Raw genomic sequence first — 12427 nt, 5'->3', positions numbered from 1 at the left:
CTTAGAAAATTAAAAAAAATCAGTCAGGGGTAGAACATTACTAACCAAAGCCGAGGGCATCTCCCGTTTGACCAATGCAGCCTCATCTCTCGCTGGATCAACACACCTCTTATTCTATTGATAAAATGCTATATGGATTTGTATGTTAGAATAGAATACACTACATTAGAAAATCAGTTTTAATGAACTCCTATGAGCATGATGGTCTAAATTTCCTTGATTTCTCCACTCTAAATAATACAAATTAAAGTGGATGATCATTAGAAACCCACCCACCATCTGGAATTTGATCCCCAATTATATATTTTCTAAATTTGGACTGAAAAACTGAGCCGTATGTGTTCAGTTTTGTCTGTGAACCAATGACATAAAACTTGCATGATTTTGTTTTTGATCTCGTCTTTTAGCTTTTAAGGTTTTCCAGCCTGATTTTGTGTTGCCATAGCAACAGCTTAAAGCTGAGTGGAAGTTTGAAGAAATATTAAATTTTTACTGGTGGAGGGGGTGATACTTCAGAGTGTGTTTATAACAGAAGGCCCTTGAAGCCTGACCCAGTCTCTGAGGTCCCCACCTGGTCTCTGAGATCCCACCTGGTCTCTGAGTTACCACCTGGTGTATCCCATTCAATACAGTCATGCAGCTGACGTTTTCATCCAAAGAGATTTGCAGGGGTTAAAGAGTAGCATTAAGGGTCTTGCCTAAGGACCCATTTGAAAGGTCTTAATATTCATCCCCTGGTCTCCTGAATTGAACTTTGTTCTCCCGCATGGAAGACAGATGCTTTGCTAAATGAACTATCCAGCTGCAATTTTGCTGTTTCTCTGGTTTGGTTTTCACCCTCCTGGTTGTTTTCTTTCAGAGCTCAGCCGTATTTGGTAAAGAAATCAATCAGAGTGTAGTTGGTTCTGGTTCTGGTTAAATTAACATCAGGACATGACAGAAGTGACGTCTTCCTGCATCACACCTAGAGCAGAAGGAAGAGGAGGAGGAAGAGATATCCTTCTCCTCCTCCTCTTCCTCCTCCTCTATAATAAGAGGAGGACAAGGTCTGCTTAAAGAATAGCAGGTGCATTTTACTGTGTCCACGACTGCAGCGACACACTTGATACATGACAGTTTTATGGGCACATGGGGAGGACACACACAATACACACAAACAGACATATAATTCTGAAAGTTAACAGCTGCTTTCAGTTTAAGCCATATTACCTACCATGTTGGCACAGTAGCTAATATGCTAGCATGTTAGCATGCTAGCAAAAAATGCTAACTAAAATGCTATCAACATTTCAGATTCTTAGCTTGCCATTTTACTAAATGACTTAGCATGTTAGCATGTTAGCTAACATGCTAGCATATTAGCATGCTAGCAAAAAATGCTAACTAGGTATAATAAAATGTCAGATTCTCAGCTAGCCATTTTGCCATATTACCTAGCATGATAGGACGTTAGCTAATATGCTAGCATATTAGCGTGCTAGCAAAAAATGCTAATTAGGTATATTAAAATGTCAGATTCTCAGCTAGCCATTTTACCAAATTACCTAGCATGTTAGCACGTTAGCTAACATGCTAGAAAAAGGTGTATGAGATGGGTGGTGGGGGCCATGAGTCTCAAACCCGATGAACGTAGATTGCGGCTTTAATTTTTCTTCTTTTCAGACACACGTAGACCTTTCTGCTCACTGGTTATTTTTGCCCGCTTCTGATTGGACATTACCATCAATTAAATAATAAAATAATAAATTAATAAAACTGTTTTTCTCTGATGAATCGATAGAGTCCTCTTCTGACTCTTCGTCGGTCAGAAGACTGCTCTCAACTTGCAAGTTGGACTCGACACACGGGAGGCGACGCCGCTCCTTCTCCATTCATTTCCTATGGAACCTGTGTACTGAGGCAAAAACCGCTGTCCTCCTCCAGCCAAGCGACAGGCGACATTTGTGCATGTGAAATGTTGCACTCGTTCATGTAGATGTGCACACCGGGCTTGGGATGCGACACAAGAAAATAGAAAAATGTTCCATTTTTGTTGCTGTCGCCTGGCACTACAACCAATCAGCGAGGGGCTTCATGGACTGACCAATGAGAGCAGGCTAGACAGCCTGTCTGCAAACACTTTGAACATGGAAGAATAGATCATTTTAGCTTAATGAAAGGCAGCTGCGTGTCGCCAGAGTGAATTAGTCCAAACATAGCTTCTGGATTTATCTAGACAGAACCAGATAGAACCACAGTAGGATCAGTAGTGTGATAAGTCGCTCTGCCTGACTTTCCTTAATTTTTATTGGCTTTTAGCAGTTTTAAGTCTGTTTTAAGCCTTTTAAAATCTGAATTCGTACAGTCACACTATTTTTAACTGTATCTTTTAATATTCTGGTTTTATAAAGAACAGTTTTAACCAGAAATCAAAGAAGGCTTGACCGCATGCAGATCCTGCCTGATCCGCCTGCAACTGGGTCCTCACCGCCACCAACACACAACAGGGAAGCTTCCTGGTTACCGGTGAGTCATGGCTCCACTTACCTCGACATCCAGTTGTGAAAGCTGCATCAACCTGAGCCAGAAGGTGATCGAGCTGGAACAGAGAATTTCCACTCTTTACCAGATCCAGGAGGCTGAACACGAACTGGATACAATCCTCCTCGGCCAAACTAAAGCCGCGGCTACTAGTGCTCAGCTAGCCGACACAGCGCCCTATCCAGGTGATGTGTCACGGGCTCCCACCAATAGTTCATCCAGGCACACAAACACAATAGATGCCTGCGTTGCTGGTGCTCCTGCCATTAGCGAGAACCGCTGGTTCCAACTTGGCGCTAGACCCAGAGTTCCGGTCAGCTCCACTCCACTCCAGCCGGAGCCGTGGACCGAGGTCGGGCGCCGCAATGGCTGTAGAAGGGACCGGGCGAGCCGTCTTTCATGCTCTCCCCTCACTGACGGCGTACCCCTGGAGAACAAGTTCAACGTCCTGGATCTTGTGGATTTTCCTCCTCTGGCTGCTGGCCCTTGCCATCCTGCTGTGTCACCGGGGTCGCTACCATCCTGCTCCCGGAGCCGTGACGGGCAGTCCCACGCTGCTGTCAGAACTCGCCGCAGGGAGCTGCACTTTACTCCGGCTCCACGGAGAAGCAGGCCCATGGAGCAGCCGCGGACCAGCTCCCACCTGCCGGACAACCGCCCCCGCGATTCGGCTGTTTCATCGCCGTCCAGATCACACCATCGGCGCCTCGATGTGGACGTCATGGGTGGGCGAACCACCGGCCCCCCTTGTCCCCCGGCGGATCCTCCTCACTCCACGCTCATTATCGGGGATTCCATCGTGAGGAACGTGCGGATGAGGGGGGCGCTCACCCTGTCGTTCCCGGGAGCCACTGTTTTGGACATCGCCGACAGAATCCCGGGCATCCTGAGGTCCCAGCCGCAGGCCAACAGGATCATAATCCACGTCGGCACCAACGATATCCGTAAACAGCAGTCCGAGCTGTTAAAGCTGGATTTCCTTCATCTTTTCACGTTGCTTGGGCTATGTCAAGTAAATGTTTATATCTCTGGCCCCACCCCCACTTGCGGCAGAGGGATAGGCTGCTTCAGCAGGCTGCTCAGCCTCAACACCTGGCTCCCCTCTGCCTGTAGTTCCCACTGCCTGGGTTTTATTAACAACTTTGATGCTTTCTGGGAGCGGAGGCATCTTTTTGGGGCTGACGGGCTCCACCTCAACACGCCGTCTTCTGTCCGCCAATTTGGCATTTGGTGTACAGCACTCCTGCTCCCAGCCCACTCATTACACCAAACCCACTGCACCTGCTGACCTGTCCGTCATGGATTGATGCCCCCCTGGTCCCAGCTCCTACTTACTCAGTTCCACTTTTAACAGCAAAGCTCGCAATACTGGACTTGGACCTAACATTCCTCCAAACAGTTCATCAATTCATGTCATCATCACATTCAGAGAGCAACCACACCACCACAAACCATATCATACCGTAAACATCAATAATCTCAGGCCTCTCCCAAAATGTCAACCAGTACCTGCCTCTTCAGTTCAAATGTCACCAGTCACACTCAACATGGCACTTTTAAATATACGCTCTCTGTTAAACAAGTCTTTTATTGTCAATGACCTGATTTTAGACCACAAACTAGACTGTTTTTAACTGAAACATGGTTGGGTATGGATGCACCTGTTGTTCTAGCTGAGGCCTCCCCACCAAATTTTAACTATTCTTTTTCTATAAGAACTGGTAGGAAAGGTGGTGGCACAGCATCTTTAACCAATAACACTCACCACCAAACAGATTTTATTCGATAATTTTACCACTTTTGAACATCACGCCATTGTTTTTAGCAGCCCTCCAATTTTATGTGTCACCGTTTATAGACCACCCCAAAAATGTGCTGCTTTTATTAATGAGTTTTCAGAATTTTTATCAATCATACACACAACATACAACATGATCATTTTAACCGGTGATTTTAACCTGCACATAAATAATCCTTTAGACTCTGTTTCAAAAGAGTTTTTAAACATTCTTAACTGTATGGATTTTACGCAACATGTCATGCAGCCGACTCACAACAGAGGTCACACACTGGACTTGGTCATTACCTATGGCCTTTCTGCCAGTGTGTCCTCTGTTGTTGACTTGGCTGTCTCTGACCACTACTGTGTGTTTTTTAACATCACCGGTTTTATTCAGCGGGAGACCTCGGTGCGAACTGTGATGAAGCGCTATCTAACCTCTGAAGTGGCTGCAAATTTTATCAGGGTTTTAGATAAATGTCCTCCTGTGATTTTACCTGCACCCTGTGATTTTATTGTTGAACACTTTAACAGTAAACTGAAGACAAGCCTCGACTCTGTTGCTCCACTCACGACAAAAAAGATATACCCAAAACTTATATCTCCCTGGAGGAATGAGGAGGTTAAAAAACTCAAAAGAAATTGCAGGGCGGCAGAAAGGAGATGGAGGAAAAATAAAATGACAATAAATTATCAGATATTTTGTGAGCAACTTAAAATTTACAATAACGCACTAAGGAACTCAAGAAACATGTACTTCGCAAAAATAATCAGTAACAATAAAAATAATCCCAAGGTTCTTTTTTCCACCATTGATCACCTATGTAACCCTGATTTTAACAGCTCCCAGCGAACCCCAACAGACTCTCTCTGTGAGCAGTTTGCAGACCACTTCAGAGGTAAAATCAGTGCCATCAGATGTGGTATTTTATCCACCCAGAACACGAACACATCTGAGTGCTTGGTTTTAACTGAGGAAACACTGGACAGTTTTGTCCTGGTTAATGCTGAGATCCTTGATAAAGTTTTCTCCACAGTAAAACCCACCACATGTCTTTTAGACCCAATTCCCACTTCACTTTTTAAATCATTTTATGGATTTTTTAAAGACGAGCTTTTTATGCATGATAAATTGCTCTCTTCAGATGGGCGTTTTCCCTGCGGCCTTTAAAACGGCGGTGGTGAGGCCTCTTCTGAAGAAGAGCAATTTGGATTGTAATGATTTTAATAACTATAGACCTGTATCCAACTTACCATTTTTAAGTAAAATTCTAGAAAAACTGGTTTTTATTCAGCTTAATGATTTTTTAAATAGTAGAAATATCCTTGAGATATATCAGTCTGGATTTAGGGTGAACCACAGCACAGAGACTGCTCTCCTGAAGGTTTTAAATGATTTTAGGATTAACTGTGACTCACAGAACCTCTCAGTCTTGGTGCTACTGGATCTTAGCGCAGCATTTGACACAGTAGACCACACTATTCTTTTAAACAGACTGAAACACCCGGTGGGCCTCTCTGGTGCTGTTCACAACTGGTTCACTTCCTATCTCACAGACAGAACTTATATGGTAAGTTTGGATACATGCTCCTCTAAGATCCATAAAATGACATGTGGTGTGCCTCAAGGGTCAGTTTTAGGCCCTGTTCTTTTTAATTTGTATATGCTCCCTCTTGGCAGTGTCATCAGGAGACATGGAGTAAACTTCCACAGTTATGCTGATGATACTCAGTTGTACATCTCCATGTCTCCTGATGACACGAGACCAATGGATGCCCTTTTCAACTGTATTTTAGATATCAAATCCTGGATGGCAGAAAACTTTTTACAGCTTAACCAGGACAAAACTGAAGTTTTAGTCATTGGTCCTGAGGCTCAGAGAGAGAAACTCTTAGCTAAATTACAGGCATCCGCATTAAACCCATCATCACAAGTAAAAAACCTGGGCGTTATTTTTGACTCTGAGCTTGGTTTTATTCCACATATTAAACATGTTACTAAAATAGGATTTTATCACCTAAAAAACATAGCCAGAGTCCGTCCCATTCTCTCTCGGGCCAACACGGAGATGCTGATGCATGCTTTTATCACCAGTCGTATTGACTACTGTAATGCCCTGCTCTCTGGTCTTCCCAAAAAGAGTATTGCACCTCTACAACTTCTACAGAACTCAGCTGCTCGTGTGCTGACGAAGACCAGAGGGCGGGCCCACATTACACCGGTTTTAGAATCACTGCATTGGCTCCCCGTGTGTTTCAGGATCAATTTTAAGGTTCTCTTATTGGTTTTTAAATGTCTTAATGGTCTTGGGCCTTCTTATCTTTCAGATTTGCGTTTACCTTATGAACCCTCGCGGCCCCTGAGGTCTTCCGGTACTGGCCTCTTGACTGTACCTAAAGTCAGGACACATACTCATGGAGAGGCAGCTTTCCAGTGGTATGGTCCTCGTCTGTGGAACAGCCTGCCGGAGGAGCTCAGGGCTGCAGAGAATGTTAATGTTTTTAAGAGCAGGCTCAAGACCCACCTTTTTAATTTAGCTTTTACTTAATATTTATTCATTTTATTTTTATTTATTTTATTCCCCTAGCCTATTTATTTTTCTATGTTAACCCATTTTTATTTATTTTATGCTTTTATTCTATTTATATTATTTTTAGGTTATTTCCCCAGTGTTTCCTCGGAGGGGGCTCTCTGCACCGGGGGCTTTCATCGGCTGCGGCTGCTATGGCTCTGTCCTGCGGGTTCTTCATGCTGGTTGGGTGGCTCCTCTGCCTCTCAATTGGCCGTGTGCCCTGGGTCGGTGTCCTGGCGGTCGTGGCCTGTGAGTGGCTCCCGGTGCAGACGGCTCCCTGTGATAGTGTTTCCTTACCAGGCTCATCTGTGCTCAACCTCACATTAGTTTTTTAATATGTGCAAGTATGTGTGTGTGTATGTGTATGTATATGCTTGCTTGTACACAAGCGGGGAGGGAGGGGGTTGTGTGTGGTGGTTGGGGTGGGGTGGGGTGGGGGGGGTGGGGGATTGTTTTAACCATGGAAAGCACTTTGTGCTGCATTCATGTATGAAAAGTGCTCTATAAATAAAGATTGATTGATTGATTGATTGATAGATCAGCCGTGAGATCCATCAAATGATGATGTTCACAATGCTGTTTCCTATTTTGTAAACTTGGATGAACCCAGAGTTGTTCCTCATTTATACAGTAAACTGCAAGATTTCTATCAATTCGTAAAAAATCTTCTGACTCTCTATCTGTCATACTTTGTCACGTCAGGGACTGGTTTGAAAATGTCAAAATCCGCACCAATATCATAACCAATCAAATTTCTTGGAGAAAAGCGATGCATGGCCCTGCTGCCGTCGCTGTCGCTGGTCGCCTCCCTTGTGTCGCACCTATAATTCTGTATTCAATACTTCTCCTGTAATAAACCTCATATCATTCCACACTATTGGTAATTTTTCTACCACAAACGTTTGACAGGAAGTGGCTTCATCATCATGTCCAGGTCTAAATAGAGGTACCTTAGCAACATATTAGTGATTTATGATGAAATGTGATAAATAATGCTGTTATCATGGATCATTGCAGATTTACTAGGAACTCTCTTTGAATAAACACTATATTTAGTGGCTGGATTGTTAATCTGCTGGATGGGATTTAAATTCCTGGAAGACTTCTGTAAAGGGTAAACTATCCATCACAGAGTTACACACTCCTGAGACCTCTCGATCTGCTGAAGGGTTAAAGGTTTCCAGACACCCAACAATCCCTGTAAGATGGATGGTTAAATAAAATTATGATCTGGATTGACACAGTGACTAATATCGATTGATTGGCCATCTTATTAACCCCTTAAGCCCAACGGACCCACCGGTGGGTCAAACAGGTGTAAACACAAGTTCATGTGTGTAAAAAAGTTACTTTAGTGATATAAGGATATTTTATTTATAATGTGTCTCAAAGAAGAATACATAATGCCACTAAATCAACTCTCCAAGTGCATTTAGTCAACAAAGTATTTGTTTAATAACAACTTTAAAATACGTATGCCACAAACAACAGCGCCACCATAATGAGTAACACCTGAAACGCGTGATCCGTTTACTCCACCCCAACATATTGGGTATCAAATGAAACTAACAAAGCTGCATTTTCATATGATACCAAGCATAAAAAGATATTCAAGCACCTCACATCAGTCGCAAAACAAACACAAAGCTAACCTTCGCATATCACAGCAGCCTTATCAGATAGCATGTTTATCACCAAATACTGCACCTAATCCCAAAGCTATTGAGGTTTTTACCATATAAATGCTGTGCTTAGATACCTCACTATTCTCACAAACAGCCACATATTTTATTTCCTTACCTTTTTGTGGTCATTTTCAGTCTATCCACACTGTTCTTCGACCAAAACTCACAGCGTAGTAATCCATAATCATGAAACTGCGTCATGCGCTAACATGTCATATGCTCCCATTCACAGCCATTTTGTTGTCTTGTTGTGGGTCTTGGCAGTGTAAATAAAGTTTGGTCAAATTCTACATCTTACAAGCTTTCCAGTGATATCTTACACTTGAACGACCCTTTATCTGTCAGGTATAAATACTTGTGCATAAACAAAGGAGCATCATTGCCATTTTGCTGCAGTTATGCACGTGGGCGCACCGGAAAGAGCAAATATTGAACTGCGTTCATTTCTTTGCTTCATTTTCACTTTTTTTATCCATTTAGAACGAAGGATAAAGCCATAAACATGTCCAAGAAAGTACAAAAAAACCAAATACACCGTGTTAGAAGCTCTGGAGGAAATACAGACACAGCATAATTTGGCACAGTTTGGGTATCCAAGTGGCCAAATGGAGAGTCCACCTGGTACTATCCACACTAAAACCTGCATAAAAGCTATGAGCTTTGTTCTGTTCTCATGAAACTTTGTACAGTTGTAGTCAAGGAGTTGCTGAATGCATGCAGTGGTATCTTTATGCACAGAAGGATTTCTATCATGTTTTCATCTGTGTAAAATAGAAAACAATTAGCCGAGAATTTTTTATTTATTATTTTTACCTATGGTTTATCACAATTTGCACAGGCATATAAACATTCATAAAGTTTCTGACACTGGATTTATATTCCATAGGGTCTTACCTATCCATTGAGGCAAGGTTATGTATATTGACCTGAAAATTACAGAGTTATTGTTGATTTAATTTGGGTAGGTCTGTTCAGGCAAACTACACCACCAACAACCCTAGGGTTCAACAGGTTAAACATGCCTTGGATATGACCCTGCAAATGGAGGCATGAATACTCCTCAGAACCCAGGCCTCAACATTATTGAAGCAGTGTGGGATCATCTGGACAAAGAATGGAACAAAAGGCATAAATATCAAAAGGAAAGCTTTGAAAAGTCCTTCAATGATCCTGGAGAACAATTCCTGGAAGCTACTTCAAGGATCATGGAGAATTGTACCTTCAGAACTACTGAAAGAAATGTCAGAAAGCTTCTCTGAGAGGGACCAGACTGGGATTGAATATAAACCTACTCAGACCAGGTGTAGACTGCTGCAGGTCTTTCTAAAAAGCAGTTAAAACCATTTGAGTCCCTCCATCTCTCTGTGAGTCGTTTTTGTGTGAGTGTTTTTGTTGTGACGTGGACTGCAGGTGGTCTGAACTGGCTTTTCCGTGCTGAAGCAGCTTCCTTCTTCCCTCCAGTCTGATTTCGCTGCAGCTTCCTCTCTGACTCTCTGAAATAATTGTCCAGCAGATTATTCATCTTCCTGGGCGCTGCTGTGTCGGCATCGGCCTCTGTGCTGCAGTATTGCTGTCGCAGTTCTCCCTCCTCCCTCCTCCTTTATCTCCGAGCTCCAGCAGGATGAAGGAGCTGCAGCATCTCTGTCTGCCCGGAGCGTGAGGTGGCTTCCTGGACTCTGTGCTCCTCATCCTGCCTCTGTGTGCTCCTTCATCAGCTTGCATCATGGACGGATTCCGGCTCCCACCGGTCATCGAGGAGGTGCTGGATTCATCCGGTCAGTGATGAAAATGAGTGTGATGAGCATGAGTGTGATGTTGAAATAATGTAGAGTTTAGAGGTTAATGATCAGCCGACACAAACAGAGCAGTTTTTTTCTTCCTGTGTAATAACCCTCCCCCCATGGTGGGGGGTATGGTTGGTTTTTCTCAGTGATGAGCAACTGATACAGGATCAGTTCTGGTCAGACAGGAAGGGATGACAGAAGGAAGAAGATGATAATGATGTCATTAAACAGTAAGTCTTTGTGAAACATCATCTTCACTCTGCAGGAGGTGAAGAGAGTTTCTGTTATGCAGCTTGAACGTGACCAGGGAAACCTGAACCAAAATCTGAACCAGAACCAGAAGCTGACTCTTGATTGAGATTGTTGTTGTTGTTGACTCTGCTGATGAAGAGGAGGAGGAAGAGGACTATTTATAGACGCAGTGAGGAAGACAGGTTGTATGATGATGATGAAGGTTAGCAGGTCTCCTAATGGCTTGGATGCGTGTCAGAACCCTTCAACATCATCGTCAACGCCAGTGAAATCAGCTTTTTCTTCTTTAGATTTCAGTATGAAAGAGTAAAAACACCAGGATGAAAAAAACGTTCCAGATTTCCTCTCCAGGAAAATTTCCCCCATGCCCAGTTCTTCATTTCTTCACAGAAATCATCTCTGTTATATTTTAGAGACGTGTTTATTCATTTATTGATTAATTGATTCAAATCAAATCAAATAAATTTTACTTGTACTTTTCCTACCAAAGACAACACAAAGTGCTTTACAAGATAAAAAGAATTTATGCTTATTAAAGTAAAACAAGCTTTCAAACACCAAAGTAAGCAACATAGCATTTTAAAAACCTTTATTATTGTCTCTTTCACAAGGAGCCACACAAACATCCACACGCATGCACAAACAGCACAGTTCTGTATCCTCCAATCATAGATTAGACACAAGTTTACATATAGGATGTTCATGTGCTTAGAATACATGTTCGTGTGTAAATCCAGTCTGTAGGACAGAGAACCTTATATGGTAAAATTTGAGTGTGTATCATAAAAATGCTATGCTTACAATCCTCATAATTCCCCCCTTCGGGACTGGAATTAACAGTCCTGAAAAAAAAAAAAAAAAAAAAAAAAAAAAAACTACATACGACTCAAATTAAATAAACACATATGGGAGCCCCAAAAGAAATCATAAAACGCCCAAAAGAGGCTAGTCGACCCATCGGACCCCTCCAGGCCTAAGTCCTGCCTAGCAATTCTCACCTCCCGAAACAAAAAATAAGCACTCGAGGTCACCCATATGTATCCACATAATAAGAGTCACAGAATATTATCTGTTCTCGTAATCCTAAACCCCTTCTATGTCTACCTAAAAAACTAAATGCATAGAATAGCATGCATAACATAAATTCAGATTAATACTCAGATTAATACAGTATATGATTAAATATTGAAACAAAATAAAGCAAATAAAAATATATGGCTCTGAAACCTCCAGATGGGTAGACTGATATGGTGATGATATTTCAGTCCGCAGATATCATCATGTCGGCATTCAGGGTTCAATGTCCATGTTTAGTGTCCTTATTTGTACTTTTGAGTCCACTCAGCATGTTGGGGCTCCTGAATAACTAGCCATCCACCAGGTGGTCGTCCCCATGTGTACTGAGAAGAGAGAAAAAGAACAATGACCAGTATCTTTGCCAAAATAATAGGCTGAATCAAAAATATTTCAAACTTAAAAATGAGAAATAACATAGGTTTAGTTGAGTATAGATGATAATTAAGTAAGAATAAGATATCTAATTCCGTCCTTGATTATACAAACTAAAAGGGTAAAGGAAAACTAATAGTAAAGAGTGGTAAAACATACTAACATACTATATGTGGTAAAAGTAAAAATCAGAATGGATATCTTTCGAATAGTTCACCTTCCCTTATCACTTCATTTTCATCAGTCCTTTGCAACAACGGCATCTGAACTTGGTCACCAAGCATTACCCATCTTAATATCATAGCCTTAGCAAAGGTCAGTAATAGAGTACAAAAACAAAACATAACAGACAGCGCCAGAAGTGTTGCTACCAGAATCTGAACT

The 12427-nt window shown here is 42.2% G+C and overlaps 1 protein-coding gene across 3 annotated transcripts in view; it reads left to right on the top strand.

The window, feature by feature from the left end:
• Positions 1 to 9465: 9465 nt before the first annotated feature.
• Positions 9466 to 12427, top strand: part of LOC121635037 (coiled-coil domain-containing protein 136-like) — a 28071-nt gene continuing 25109 nt past the window's right edge. The window contains exon 1 of one of the 3 annotated variants that reach the window (XM_041978061.1): positions 9466 to 10333. In XM_041978061.1, coding sequence (XP_041833995.1) covers positions 10282 to 10333 — 52 coding nt within the window. In that variant the 5' untranslated portion in view covers positions 9466 to 10281. Of the gene's footprint in view, positions 10334 to 10654; positions 10797 to 12427 lie in introns of those variants that run through there. The other 2 variants (XM_041978059.1, XM_041978060.1) reach the window with 2 other exon arrangements.

The sequence above is a fragment of the Melanotaenia boesemani genome, chromosome 23 (genome assembly GCF_017639745.1).
Source record: "Melanotaenia boesemani isolate fMelBoe1 chromosome 23, fMelBoe1.pri, whole genome shotgun sequence".
NCBI classification, from domain to species: domain Eukaryota; kingdom Metazoa; phylum Chordata; class Actinopteri; order Atheriniformes; family Melanotaeniidae; genus Melanotaenia; species Melanotaenia boesemani.
Note: the sequence above shows the minus strand (reverse complement) of the source record. Positions and strands in the feature narration are given on the sequence as shown.